At 46.4% G+C, this 14,782-nt stretch overlaps 1 protein-coding gene across 5 annotated transcripts in view; it reads left to right on the top strand.

The window, feature by feature from the left end:
- The window catches only part of SIPA1L2 (signal induced proliferation associated 1 like 2), a 221,931-nt gene that overhangs the window by 111,013 nt on the left and 96,136 nt on the right, over positions 1 to 14,782 (top strand). For all 5 annotated transcript variants that reach the window (XM_055080853.1, XM_055080855.1, XM_055080854.1 and 2 more), the window contains exon 3: positions 1,294 to 3,005. In XM_055080853.1, the coding sequence (XP_054936828.1) occupies positions 1,529 to 3,005 (1,477 nt within the window). In that variant the 5' untranslated portion in view covers positions 1,294 to 1,528. The remainder of the gene's footprint in view (positions 1 to 1,293; positions 3,006 to 14,782) is intronic.

Genomic DNA, 14,782 nt, shown 5'->3' with positions numbered 1-14,782 from the left:
TCACTGTTGTGGCCTCTCCCGCTGCGGAGCACAGGCTCCGGACGCGCAGGCTCAGCGGCCATGGCTCACGGGCCCAGCCGCTCCGTGGCGTGTGGGATCCTCCTGGACCGGGGCACGAACCCGCGTCCCCTGCATCGGCAGGGGGACGCTCAACCACTGCGCCACCAGGGAATCGGCAGGCGTTGCGGAGCACAGGCTCCGGACGCGCAGGCTCAGCGGCCATGGCTCACGGGCCCAGCCGCTCCGTGGCGTGTGGGATCCTCCTGGACCGGGGCACGAACCCGCGGCGTGTGGGATCCTCCCGGACCGGGGCACGAACCCGCGTCCCCCGCATCGGCAGGCGGACTCTCAACCACTGCGCCACCAGGGAAGCCCGAGTCATTCTTTTTTTTATTCTTGTGCCAACAGTAAGATTCCCAGACAGCCATGAGTTCGGGAAATAGTAAAACCTGGAAAATATTTTTGTCTAATTAAAGTTAGAACAAACTGAAAAATTATTTGTAATTAAAGAGGAGAGTTGGTGAAGTCAAGTTTCTACCAGACACAGAGGTAAATTGTGTTTTAAATCTCTAAGCTTTCCCTGCACATTTGTCAACTTGCTAGTGGTGTAATGAACTAGGAAGTTGTACTTGTTCAGACACCAGATTCTTGAAGACTCCTCTCACTGTCAGGGGATCTCTGTGAGTTCGTATTTGCTTGCAAGAGAGCATTCTGAAAACTCATTGTTAATGCCTTGTATTGACCTTTGTGCTGCTGGACATTTTGAGTTTAACTGGTTTGAAAGAAAGTTTAAGAATACTCGAACAATTCCATGACCATTGTGTTACTCTTATAACTAATTGAAATGTTGCTTGATTACCTGATTTAAGCCAGGTTACATCAATAGATAAGGTTGATACTGAGATGAAGGGCGTAGCTCCTGGCTTAGAGGAGCTTACAGTTAGCTGGTGGAGGGGACTGATCGGTACGGCAGCAGTAAGAGTATAAGGGAAACTGCTGTGATTGGTGTAGGTGCAGATGCCATGGAAACAGAGGAAGCAGCCCTTGCTCAGATGTGGGCTGAGCGTGGGAGGGTACTGCTTGATTGTGTGGTGTAAATTTTAAGCAGCCAGGTAGAGTGAGTAGGCAGAGTGTTCCGGAGAGAAGGAGAGTGTGAACAGCGGTGCGGAACCATGAAACTTCACGACAGTTTACGGGGAATTGGAGAGAAGGGCAGATAAGAAACCACGTGGAGAATGTATTGAACTGGAGCTAAAGTGATTGTTAATGGCTATTTTCTGTTTTTTAATTCAGGTAAAGGAACTGGCCAGATGTCTTAAGGGATGCTTTTGAAAAGGGCAGAGGTGTTCAAAATTATTACAGCAACTGAGAAGCAAGTTGGTTTTGGAGAAACCATACTCTGAGGATGTTTGCTTCTGGTAACCAAGAAAAAATACAGCTATAGAAGAAGCCTTTGTAAATAACAATGTAATGAGATTTACATCAGCCTTTCTGGCGAGACTTGGAGCTTCCCGCGTCATCGGTAGACATGAGTGACCCCGGGCAGTCACGAGAAGAGCAGCACAAGGTTGGCAGAGCCTCTGCGAAGTTCAAGGGTCCTCCCAGAATCATGCAGTCCGATGATTATTTTGCTCGAAAATTTAAAGCCATCAATGGCAACATGGGACCCGCCACTTCCTTAAATGCTTCCGGTTCCAATGAGAACGGTGGTCCGGCTAATGGTACCCCGGCCGTGCCCAAGATGGGTGTCAGGGCAAGGGTGTCTGAGTGGCCTCCTAAAAAGGACTCCTCCAAGGAGCTGACCTGCAAGGCCCTGTGGGAAAGCCGGTCCCAGACCAGCTACGAAAGTGTCACGTCCATTATGCACAACGGGCAAAACAGCCAGAGTGACGGCCAGCAAGAGGAGCCGCTCGACCTAGACTTCGTGGAGGCGAAGTATACCATCGGAGACATCTTCGTTCACTCTCCGCAAAGAGGACTGCACCCCATAAGACAGAGGAGCAATAGTGATGTCACCATCAGTGACATCGACGCGGAAGACGTCCTAGACCAAAACGCAGTGAACCCCAATACCGGGGCCGCCCTGCACCGGGAGTACGGGAGCACGTCTTCCATCGACCGGCAGGGCTTGTCGGGGGAGAACTTCTTTGCTATGCTCCGAGGGTACCGGCTAGAGGACTACGACCCCAAGGTGATGGCCCCGTTCGGGTTCCCTGAGTTTTTCCCCTGCGACCCTGCAATCTCCCCCAGCCTCCATGCCGCAGCACAGATTTCTAGAGGCGAATTTGTGCGCATCTCAGGATTAGACTATGTGGACAGTGCCCTCCTCCTGGGGAGAGACAGGGACAAGCCTTTCCAACGGAGGTTGAAGGCGGAGTCCATGGAAACGTCCCTCTTCCGCAAGCTGCGGACCGTGAAGAGTGAGCACGAGACGTTCAGGTTCACCTCTGAGCTGGAGGACGGGCGTCTGGAGAGGGGCGTCCGCCCTTGGAACTGCCAGCGCTGTTTTGCACATTATGATGTCCAGAGCATCTTGTTTAACATCAACGAAGCCATGGCCACGAGGGCGAACGTGGGGAAGAGGAAGAACATCACCACCGGGGCCTCGGCGGCCTCCCAGACCCAGATGCCAGTGGGCCCGACGGGCAGCTGTGACTCCCCGCTGGGGAGCAAAGAGGACCTCAACCCCAAAGAAAACCTGGACACGGACGACGGTGACGGCAAGAGCAACGACCTGGTCCTCAGCTGTCCCTACTTTCGGAACGAGACAGGCGGGGAGGGCGACAGGAGGATCGCGCTGTCCAGGGCCAACTCATCCTCCTTCAGCTCCGGGGAGAGCTGCTCCTTCGAGGCCTCACTCAGCTCTCACTGCACCAACGCGGGCGTCTCGGTCCTGGAGGTGCCCAGGGAGAACCAGCCGATCCACAGGGAGAAGGTCAGGCGCTACGTCATCGAGCACATCGACCTGGGGGCCTATTACTACCGCAGGTTCTTCTACGGCAAAGGTAAGGGGCCCTGTGTGTCCCGGGGCCGCTTCCCTGGGGCCCCCTGGGGTGTGCGGCTCTGGGTCGGAGCATGTCCGAGGCCGTTGTCCACTGGGTTTGAGCTTGTTCTGTGTCACAGGGCCTCCATTGCTGCCGGACTGATCCCTTCTTTCTTTATTTTTTTAATTCTTTGGGCCACGCCCTGCAGCATGCAGGATCTTAGTTCCCCAACCAGGGATGGAACCCGTGCCCCCTGCAGTGGAAGCACGGAGTCCTAGCCTCTGGACCGCCAGGGACGTCCCAGATCCCTTCTTTAGAAATCCCCAGTTCACTGCCTTTGCTGATCCCTAGTCCCTGATGTGGAAACGTCTGCTCTTTCCTTCTCTCTGCCAACATGTGAGCGTCGCAAACCTCAGACTCCGTTTAGGTTTACCCCTTTTAGGAAGTCTTCGCTGATGAACTCCATTGCTCTTTCATACCTCTGAATAATCTCTTACACTGTGTACAGTGGACAGTTCTGGTTCTTTTCGCTCTAGGTTTTTCTGTACTTTTCTCCCACACCTTTGCTTCATCTTTTTAATTTTATGTCTTCACAGCTCTTTCTGCCTTGCTGTACATAGTGGAAGGTGTTAAGTAAATCTTTGTTGAAAGAATGCATGAATGTATAAATTAGTAGGATAGACAAATTTAGTCTTCTTGCAGTTTTACACATAGGCTTAAAGGTTCAGATACAAATATTTCCTTGGTATTGTTATTTCAGAAATTCTTTAAGTACGTGTAGAATAAATGATATTTACTTTTATTTGTATGTTTAGCCTTGAAGGATGCATCCCTCAGAAGTCAAGTAGTTGAATCCTTAGCCTTTCAGTGTGTCGTTAGTTATTCCAGGGACATGAGAATCCAGTCTGTCTTACAGGCCTACAGAGAAACGTGTTCCACGCACACGTCAGTAACACATGCCAAATAGAACACCCAGGGACTCTCGCTCGTCCTCCCTTCTTAGTGGGCGTGACTTGCTTCCGTGGCCCCTTCCTTCTAGGACAGCATACTCTTTGGGGCTCAGTTTTCTGTTTGCAGTTTCACCTGCCACCCCCCTCCATTCCCAGGTATCACCTCTTAGAGCACAAAGGAGGCAGAGGTGGCCCAGTCAGCCTCGGGGGGCCTCTCCTCCTCTGTGCCTTCTGATGTGTATAAATGCCAGCTGACTGTACTTTGAATTTATTTAGTATTGGTTTCTATCTTCAGAATGCTTGCCTGCAATCTTTGACTCCAGCTGTTATTTTTGGGGGTTGGTCGTGGTGTAGCTCTAACGTCAGGAGGTCACTCCATCCACTTCAGTTCCTGGAGCCTTCTTAGCGCTTTTTCCCCTGGACTACAAGCTGGACCAAGTGCAATTATTAAATTAATAATTCCCCCCACCCTTTTGCATCAATCCAGATTTAACCAGTCATCCGTCATCATAATATTATGAAATCATATAAATCAATGGAATGAATATAATGTTGATAAGCAACATAGCTAAATAAGCAGGCATTTGAATTGCGACTGGTCATGTAGTTTGAGTTGTCTTTCTGGTCTTGTACGGATGACATGATGGGACTGAAATAACTTTGTCCACATCTTGATTCCCTGGCTGTGTTCCCAACACTCCCGTCTCAGCCCTGGCCCCGGGTGGGTGTCAGCATCACCATTGTGATGTCACCGCCTTCCAGCCAGTGAATGCACAGAATCTTGGATCTTCTTTTTAATCTGTGCCGGAAATAACTCATGGTCCTCAGGACTGTTCATCCAGGGGCAGAGGATTATAATACTCTGCTCACGGATGCTCTCGAGGTGGAACTTAGTTATTTTTGGAAAGGGAGACCGTGGAGAAATAGGCTTCCTGCTTAAGATATTTTTTAATCGATGAAGCCGTGGCTGTCATTGCTAGCAGTAAAATAATCTGTTGGAATTGTTATGTCCTGAAATCCTTAGGCGATGAGTCATTCTGGCTGAGTTTTGTAAGTGGTTTGCGATTCACCCTGTAAAATATCAGAATGTAAAAATTGTATATGTGTGTATATCTGTATACATGTGAATTTATGCAAATACTTAGTGCCAACATCTCATTTGTTGTACTCCTTTGCATATCTTAGTATATTAAGTCTACACAGTGTATATGGAATAAAGAACTGATGTTTTCTGGACCCAGGCACGGTTGCCACTATCTGATCCATTTAATGTCCTTAAGGTCTGTTCCATGAGATAATTTTAGGTTGCTAGATTCTCTTAATTCTCTTGACTGGTTTTTGTAGTTTTTCTCTTGAACTCTGTCACTTCCTGATAATTGTAAAGAGTTGCCTGTGAGTGGTTTATTTCCTCCGCTTTTCCTGATTTGCTACTGAGGATTTTCCAGGGCTTTAGAAATGACATCATCAAACTTGGTAGATATGAATGTGCAATAAAACATAAATAAGAAAAATCTGAGAGTAGATGCCCTGTGGTGAGTTGTAAGTGGGTGTAGACGTGTGGTTTGACAGTTCCGGGGTGCTGGGCTCACTATGGGTCTGTGAATGAGGCAGACAGCCACATTCTAGACTCCTGTGCTAAGCCTGCACAACGAAGGTGCGGGACAGCCATCCCCGGGGTCTTTTGTCTTGTGTGCTGCAGCTCTGTGCCGGGCACGGTGACTGTTGTATGGCTCATGGGACCCGGGGCCAGGACAGAGCAGGAGGAGGCAGAATCAGACCCAGCCCAGCCCTGCCACTCTGTGCTCTCTCCCTGCAGCCCTGGACTGTGCCTGCTTCCTCCTATATTTAGCTCTTCCCCTGTGGGCCTGTGTGATCTCAAAAAACACAACTGGCTACAAGAGCAGCTGCCGTTGCTCTTGCTGGTCTCTCTGTAGAGCCATTAAGGACTTAAGGCAGAGGCAGCAGCCTGGATTCCCAGCGGCCAGGTGGCCGAGGCCTCCTCCGTGTGGGACTGGAGCCCGGCTTTTGTGCAAGGATCACAAAAGCATGTGTCTGCCAGATAAAGTGCAATGATTAAATTAATGATTTCCCCCCATTTTTCCCACCAGCTTCAACCACTGGAGTTTATATCTGCCAACACATCACAAGTTGCAGGAACAGCATTGTGTTTAAAAACAGAGGCCCTGGGCAGACTGTCACAGATAGAGCATTTTTGCAGATGTTTTCTTTCCCTTTTTCTCGTTTCCCTTCACTCAGTTCTTCTCTTTGGAAGCAGGCTTTCAAGGAATCTTTTGGTACTTTCCAGAACGCCTTTTCTTTTCCTCCATCCTTCATTGTTCTGTGTGAAACTTCATTTTCAAAAGAATGACATGGCCCCCGATGGCTGGGAAAGGTTTAAAAGACCCAGCTCTCTGAATCTCTTTCTCTCTTTCTTTCCCTTCTTTCAAGTGATGATGCCCTGCATCAATTGTCATAGGTAAACTTTTCAGCTTTAATAAAGGGGGTTGACTCTTTTTTTATTTTTTTTAATTTTTAAATTTCATTTTATTTATTTTTTTATACAGCAGGTTCTTATCAGTCATCAGTTTTATACACATCCGTGTATACATGTCAATCCCAGTCGCCCAATTCAGCACACTGGTTGCCTCTTTATTGGGTAGTTAACGTGAAATGGCTGTCCTCATGTCGAGGTGTATTCCTATGACACATAGTCTTTGAACGGATTTGAATAACTTTGCAAAAGGATTTATGCAGGGGCGCGGCCTGCCACGGTGCCCTGTGGGTAACGTCGCTTGTCCGGGCAAATCCTTCTGCGGCCTTCAGTGAAACGGCTTTTTAAAAGAGCCGGATTGTAGCAAGCTTAGTGAATGCTCTCGAATGTCCCTTCCTTTCGCTGGTGATGACCCTGGTGCTGGGTGCCAGGCCGCTCTGTCCCTCATGGAACTCTAGTGCAACTGCGGCTCCCTCCTGGGAGCTAGGGCCCCCTAGATGGGGATTCCACCTGTGGTCTTGGTTTGAATTGCCTTTAGCTTCCCTGGCAGCACAGCAGACCTCCTGGGGCTTAGAGCCGCTTAGAGCCGCTGGCCGGCAGCTCACTGTCCGGAGTGTGACTGGGGCCGGAGCCACGCGGACAGCGGAGGGACGCTGTGGGTTGCTGTGTGTCTTGCACTTCTTAGGCAGCAGTGTACCTGAGAGTTGCTCAGGAGTTCTCAAGCTGTCCAATGCCTTGCTTCAGGTCACGCACACAAGAATGGCTCCAGAAGACGAAGTAAGTCACTGGGGTAAACGGAGGTCAAACCAGAGAGAAGGATAAAGCTGCGCCTCTTTGATAACTCGGGAGTGAAGTGAAAAGTGGCTGAATTGTGTCTGAGCCTTTGGGAGCATTATGTATGTTCCTATGGACGTGGGGAGTGGACGGAATACTAAGATTGACAGATTTATCTTTTGGTTTTTTGGTTCAGAATTTTTAAGTGGCGTATAAATACTATATGATCATTATGGGAAAATAAGGAAAGGTAGGGAAGCAAAAGAAAGAGAAAGCAAACCCCTCCAATCCATAAGGAAGAGACAGTTCCCGTGAATGGTTTCATCGTTATCCTGCTAGGCTTTTCCTGATGCGGGTAGATGGATGTAAGTGGAGCCCCCTCTTGCTAGTGCTGTGGAGCTTGCTTTGTGTGCTTGTGCTTCCTTACTGGTACTTCTGTCACTGTGTACACAGCTGCAACAGCACTCTAAGAGCCATTAGCAGTGATCATCCTCCGCCGCGGGCGCATTGGGAGATGCCAGGTATTTGCCAACCGTGATCTGGGCAGAAGAGTTAATGACTGTATTTGCTTTACTTCAGAGAAAAATCTTTCAACTTGACAGAAACATAGTGATAAAGAGACCTAAATTTCTTCCACCTGCAACACTACTCATGTCAAATATATCAATGAACGTTCATTTTAACAACAGATCTTTACTCGAAAAGCAAATTGCTATAAAAAATGTTTAAATTTCATAAACCTTGAAAAATTATAGAAATTTAAGCCATGGCCTTCCCCTTCTCCACTTGAATGTGGGCTGCGCTTAGTGACTCGCCTCCGAAGGATGGACTGTGGGAAGAGGGGAGAAGCCTGGCAAACATTGCCCCAGCCCAGGGATCCAGGTCAGCATCAACAGGGGCAAATCATGTGGATGGTTTGTACCCTTGATGTGATGGGAATGGCATTTCTGTGATCTTCCTCTCCAAAAACATAACCTCAGTCTGTTCAGGGAAAAACATTAGACACATCCCAACTGAGGCACATTCTACAAAATCCCTGCCCCATACTCCTCAAAACCGCCACGGGCATCAAAAAAGGGGAAGTCTGAGAAACTGTCACAGTCTAGAGGACCCTAAAGAGACACTATGACAATGTCATGTGGTGTCCTGGATGGGATCCTCAAACAGAAAAAGGACACTAGGTAAAAACTAAAAACATCTGAGTAAACTATGGACTTCAGTTAATAATAATATACCAATATTGGTGCATTAATTGAACAAATATACCAAAGTATGTAAGGTGGTAACCGCTAGGAAACTGGGTGAGCGGTATAAGAGAACTCTCTGCTATCTTTGCAGCTTTTCTATAAATCAAAAACAATTTAAAAATCATTTACTTAATTTTTTTAAAAATGTAAGTTATAAATTCTCATGGTATTTTTTAAATGAGAATCTTTAAAATAAGAAGAAAGAAAAAAATTGATACAGTTCTTAAAAGTAGCAAACCTCCAGGGCCCTTCCTGTACACACTTGCCATGAGTATCATTCTCAAACTTACCTCCAGGGGCAGGGGAATTGTTAAGCTTTAGAATTTACTCTTTTTTTTTTTTTTTTAAATCTAGATTTAGTTGTTTTTTAAAAATTTTCTTTATTTTGGTTGCATTGGGTCCTTGTTGCTGTGCACGGGCTTTCTCTAGTTGTGGCGAGCGGGGGCCACTCTTCATTGCGGTGCGCGGGCTTCTCATTGCAGTTGTGGTGGCTTCTCTTGTTGGGCATGGGCTGTAGGCGTGTGGGCTTCAGTAGTTGTGGCATCGGGCTTTAGTAGTTGTGGTATACGGGCTCAGTAGTTGTGGCTCATGGGCTCTAGAGCACAGGTTCAGTAGTTGTGGCGCGTGGGCTTAGTTGCTCCGCAGCATGTGGGATCTTCCCAGACCAGGGCTCGAACCCATGTCCCCTGCCTTGGCAGGCAGATTCTTAACCATTGTGCCACCAGGGAAGCCCTAGAATTTACTGTTTCTGCTATCTGTATTGAAATGCACAAAGACATTCTCTTTGAATTTCCCCTGAAATCTGCAGGTTAAGGTGAGGTGGCTGTGAGGGGCTGTTTGGGATGTCCTTGGCACTCTGGTTCCCAAATCTTCACTGAACTCTCTGAAGGAGGCCTTTGTGGCGAGCTCATTTTTTTTTGGAATTTTCTATGACAAGTACAACAAAAGAAGTATGTATCTAGTAGAAATCCTTTGTAAAGAGCTGAATTGGTTTTATGGGGCAGACTCTGCAGTGTGTATGAAAGAGAGTCTTAGTTTGCCCTCTTCTCGCCCCACTGCCTGGTGCTTAGGGGCCCTAGTGTTTATAGTTCTGTCATGTGCCCATGAATAGGACAGAGAACTTCTTTGATTTCCCCTTCCCATCATAGCTTTACAAGACTTCTTAGGTGTGGGCAGATAGGAATTCTTTTTGAAAGGGTTGGAATTTTTCAGAAAAGAGTGTTTAGCTGCTTCTGAGCAGACTGAGTGTCCAACAGAAGCCATATCCATACCAAAGTGTAGGGTGTAAGACTGGCCTTTCCAAGGTCCATTTCTGCCCCTATTACCGAGTCCAAGGTCAGACAGCTCACCACATGACAAGCCAATAAATCAAGAAACAACTTGTTGGGGCAAGGAATAGCCACTTTATTTGGAAAGCCAGCAGACTGAGAAGAAGGTGGACTAGTGTCCCAAAGAACCATCTTAACTTGAGTTAGAATTGAGGCTTCTTTTATAGGGGAAGGGGAAGGGGCGTGGCTGGTTGTTGCAGACTTCTTGGTCTCAGGATCCTTTGTTCTTGCAGCTGTCTGCACAGGTCAGGTCACCATGCCCGTAAATCTCCAGCAAGACAAATGTTATTCTCTGTTCTGTAACTTTTTATCTCTGTATGAATAGAAAAGTGTTAGACCCTTAAAGGTCAGAGCCTTGAGAATGGGCTCTCCTGTATATTTCAGGCTATAGGCAACATTCCTAACTTGTAGCAAAAACAATAAAATACAAAGGCTAAAGTCAAAGAAACAGGTCTAATATGGAGGCAGATTTGTTCTTCCTTATTACAGCAGTAGCAAAATGCAAGGAAGTTTTCCCAATTAACTGCCACATCAGTCAAACTCTACAGAAATATAAGAGTATTAATACAAAGGTGAAAGTAAAAGAAACATCCAGTATGGAGTCAGATTTGTTGTTCCCTTATTACACCCCAAGATGCCAGCCCTTAAGCCTTGAAGGCCCTTCCTGTGTCTGGCCCAGCCCTGGCTGCTGGATATGCGGCACCTGCAGGCATTCTCTCCAGGGCCTCTTTTCTGTAAAAATCTTTAAGTTCACTAATTTTTTTAACTACTGTTAGCCAGCTCTATGTAAATTTATCCTTTTCTCCAATGGTAATCTTTGTCCTTAATATTTTAACTGAAGGGTATTATTCGTACATACATCTGCTAAATGAACAAATACAAACAAAGGATTCTTCTAGAATATGTATAATAACCCTCTTGCCCCTTTTGATACCAACCAGCTATTTTGTGGCTAAGGAATTGTCTTTTTGCCAGTGGGCAGCGGTGTCCGTCCATTCTCATTTGTAGTTGGGGGCCTGTGACTGGCGGGCAGGGCAGCATATCTTGATGTAATGAGCATAGACTGTTCTGAAATCAGACTCTTGGGTTTACATCCCAACTCAGTTTTGGACAACTTCTTGAACTTTTTTGTGCCTCAGTTAATCATCTAAAAATGGGAGCGTCATAAAAATAGAAAAATATCTCCTGTAAAGGGCTTAGAACAGTGCCTGTTACATAGTATATATCCTTGTCCTCCCAGGAGTTCTTAAATAAATGTATGAGACTTCTCTCTAAAAAGAAACTAGTGTCCCTACCACCGGTGCAGCATTTAAAGGGCAGGACTTTATTTTAATGGTTAAAAAGATGAAGAGAATAAATAGTAGAGAGAACCATATGGCCGGGTGGGCCCCGGGGGAAAGGTGTCTGGTGAAGTCTGCCACTCCACTCCAAACACATTCACTTAAGTTTCACTAATGTGGCAGTTGTGGGCAGGAGGATACTTTTACATATCAAATGAACCCCATTGCTGAGTGATGCATGGCTGCATTTGCTTTGAATTTCATGCCTGGTGGCTTCTTTTTTTTTTTTCTTTCCTTCTGGTTTTATACAGTCACTGAAGAAAATTAATAGCGAATTGGACACTATTAAATTCATATGGGGGAACTGAGTACCACCTAACAATAGTACTATTCTGGGATGCAAATTCTTCCTTTAGCGGACACAATCGACTCAGTTCTTAACCTTAGAGCCTGGCCAGTACCTCCACCAACAGAACTCCTGTTGAGGTCCAGGGGGGCTCTGAGCACGGAGGAATCACCCAGCTGCACAGGGGATTCAGCCTGTGAGTTATAGTCATATGGGTTCCATGTGGCTGAGGGGGCAGAGGGTGGGGGGTGGGGCTGGGAAACATGTATGCTGTGCTGGGAGGTCACAGTTCCCACCCCCTGCAGCATTTTAGGACTGTATGCTAGTTCATCCTACTCATCCTTTGTCCTCAGATGTGTTCTCCGTCAGTTATTGAGGAGGAACTGATGCTCTTGTATTTCTCTAGGAAGAGTTATTAATACTCTAATATTTCTGTATAGTTTGACCCATGTGGCAGTTAACTGGGAGAACTGCCTTGCATTTTGCTACTGGTGTAATAAGGAAGAACAAATCTGCCTCCATATTAGATCTGTTTCTTTGACTTTAGCCTTTGTATTTTATTGCTTTTGCTACAAGTTAGGAATGTTGCCTATAGCCTGAAATATACAGGAGAGCCCATTCTCAAGGCTCTGACCTTTAAAGGTATAGCACTTTCCCATTCATATAGAGATTAAAAGTTGCAGAACGGAGAATAACGTTTAGTCTTGTTGGATGTTTATGGGAACATGGTGACCTGACCTACACAAGAACAAAGGATTCTGACCCCAAGAAGTTTGCAACAACTAACCACGCTCCTCCCTCACCTTGCCTTTAAAAGTGCTTTGCTCTGAAGCCCTTCAAGGAGTTCGGGGCTTTGGGGGCACAAGCCACTCGTCTTCTTGCATGGCCCTGCAATAAACCTTTCTCTGCTCCAAACTCCGACGTTTGGGTTTGTTTGGCCTCTCTGTGCATTGAGCACACGAAGTTGGCATTCGGTAACACTGGTCCAGTAAAGCTGGAAGTCAAGGGCTCTGCAAGATAAGGTCTCAGAGCACCTAGAACTTACTAAAACCCACCTACCTTGCATTTGTTCAGATCCAAAATTTATTTCGCTCTTTGTCCCACTTAAGAAATAAAAGGAAAGCCGGACAACTACTCCTCTCAATAATGATCTGGGCCTCTCAGCTTTTACACAGTGAACCCTTTCTTTGCTCTCATAGTGTTTTCTTTCTCCTCCCCGTTCTTGTAGCAAATGACACTAAAAATTATGCATTATCAAAGGAAGTCTTTGATAGCTGCCTTACTTCTCCAGACTTGCACTTTTTAAAAAATAAATTTATTCATTCATTCATTCATTCATTTATTTATTTTTGTTTTTGGCTGCGTTGGGTCTCTGTTGCTGCGTGCGGGCTTTCTCTAGTTGTGGTGAGCAGGGGCCACTCCTCGTGCGCGGGCTTCTCATTGTGATGGCTTCTCTTGTTGCGGAGCACAGGCTCTAGGCATGCGGGCTTCAGTGGTTGTGACACGTGGGCTCAGTAGTTGTGTCTCGTGGGCTCTAGAGCGCAGGTTCAGTAGTTGTGGCGCACGGACTTAGTTGCTCTGCAGCATGTGGGATCTTCCCGGACCAGGGCTCAAACCCATGTCCACTGCATTGGCAGGCAGATTCTTAACCACGGCGCCAACAGGGAAGTCCCCGGACTTGCACTTTTTATTCAAGGTTTTCTTAAAATTGCATCTTGCAAGATACCATCCTTATGTTCAGGACAGATTTGTTGTCTCATCTTTAAGTTGTGTTCATTTTACTGTGCATGAGTTGATTTTTATAATTTAAATCTTCACGGTAACCTCATCACCCTTGAGTTGCTTTATATGAGAGAGCTCTAAAGCCAGACTGCCAAGGTTTGCATCCTGACTCTGTCACTGGGGCTTATGACCTTGAGCACATCATTCACTTCTGAGCTTCAGTATTACCATCTGTAAAATGGGGATACCTGCTCATAGGTAGGGAGATGAATGAGTTAATTTACATAAGGTATGTTTAATATTGTTATTTTCACTGTAATACCTCAGATTTTTCAAGTTTAGCTAATGCTTTGGTTAAATTTTGGTCAAAGGAGAATTCACATAGCAAAAATGCATCATTTTTCCCATCAAATTAGGTAATTTAATCCATGAAACATTAGCAGGGAGTTTGAGATTCCTTGAGGTTCTCTAATGACTCTTAATGTTATTATCTGCAAAAGCATGTCCTGTTGTTTTTTTCATTCGTCCATTTATGTATTCATCATTCCCTGTTCACGTCTTTATAACTCCTGGAATGGGGGAGGTGATTTAACAGTTGTTTGGAGGAGAAAGTGACAAAAGATACATCATAGGAAGGAGCTTAGACAGCAGCCACCTGCAGCCATGGGTTTAACCCAGATAGGCAGTGAGCTGACAATTAAAAGATCAACTGGCTATTGAAAGAACAAAGAACCCTTAAAGGAAAGCTTCTGCTGTGAGTACTAACCAATGCAGGGCGATGGGGTATAGTTCACAGCTGCTAGTGGCTCTTGTGGATTTGTTGATGGTGCCGTGGCCCATATGGTGCTGACCCCTCTGAGAAATCACGCGAGGCAGAGCCACGGGGCTTCTCTTTTACATACTGGCCTCGGGAGGCATGTACAGTTGTGATCCTCACCTGTTCATTCCATGAGTGACGGACCCAATACCTCTCCCTTCCAAGATACGACAGTACCTGGAAACAGCCTTTGGGCTAAGGTTCAATGTACCCCTTTTTTTTTTAAACTCCTCTGAGTTAGAATTTTTTCTTTTCTTTACTGAGCAGCCAAAGTGCACCACAGAGATGCACTGAATCTCATTTCCTACGCTGAAATCTTGTTAACCAATTTTTTTTTTAATCTGGCCCTGTTGTATTTGCATGATATGTAGATTTTCATTCAGCTTTTCCAGTCTTTTCACAGCTTCCATTCTGCCAAGGAAGGCTTTTATTTGATTCCCCCTTGAAGCAACTTTATGGAAATCAAGGGCTTGGGATAAGGATGGGCTCAAGTGGGTGAGGGGCTCATTGTCCTCTGCCCACAGAGGGGATGGCTCTTGTGATGCAGATGAACAGGCTGAGCTGTCCTAAGGGGACCAGGTGTCATTTGAGGGGGTCCCCTTGGCTCCCTCCTGGAGGCCAAAGGGAGCACGTTCCCTGCTCTAATCTCCACCGTGTGCGGAATGTCCCGTAGGAAAGCTAGACAGAATGTTACAGTGCGCAGCCTAAGACTGTGGTTTCTTTAGAAACACGTCCAGGTAACCTGCTGTATTTCTCGGTGAGACTGAAAGCACGGAGAGAGATCCCTTAGAACATAGCTACGGGGCCTTAGAACTGGCAAGTCCAAAGGTGTGATGGTTTGTA

This window comes from Physeter macrocephalus, chromosome 20 (genome assembly GCF_002837175.3).
Source record: "Physeter macrocephalus isolate SW-GA chromosome 20, ASM283717v5, whole genome shotgun sequence".
Taxonomy (NCBI): Eukaryota; Metazoa; Chordata; class Mammalia; order Artiodactyla; family Physeteridae; genus Physeter; species Physeter macrocephalus.
Note: the sequence above shows the minus strand (reverse complement) of the source record. Positions and strands in the feature narration are given on the sequence as shown.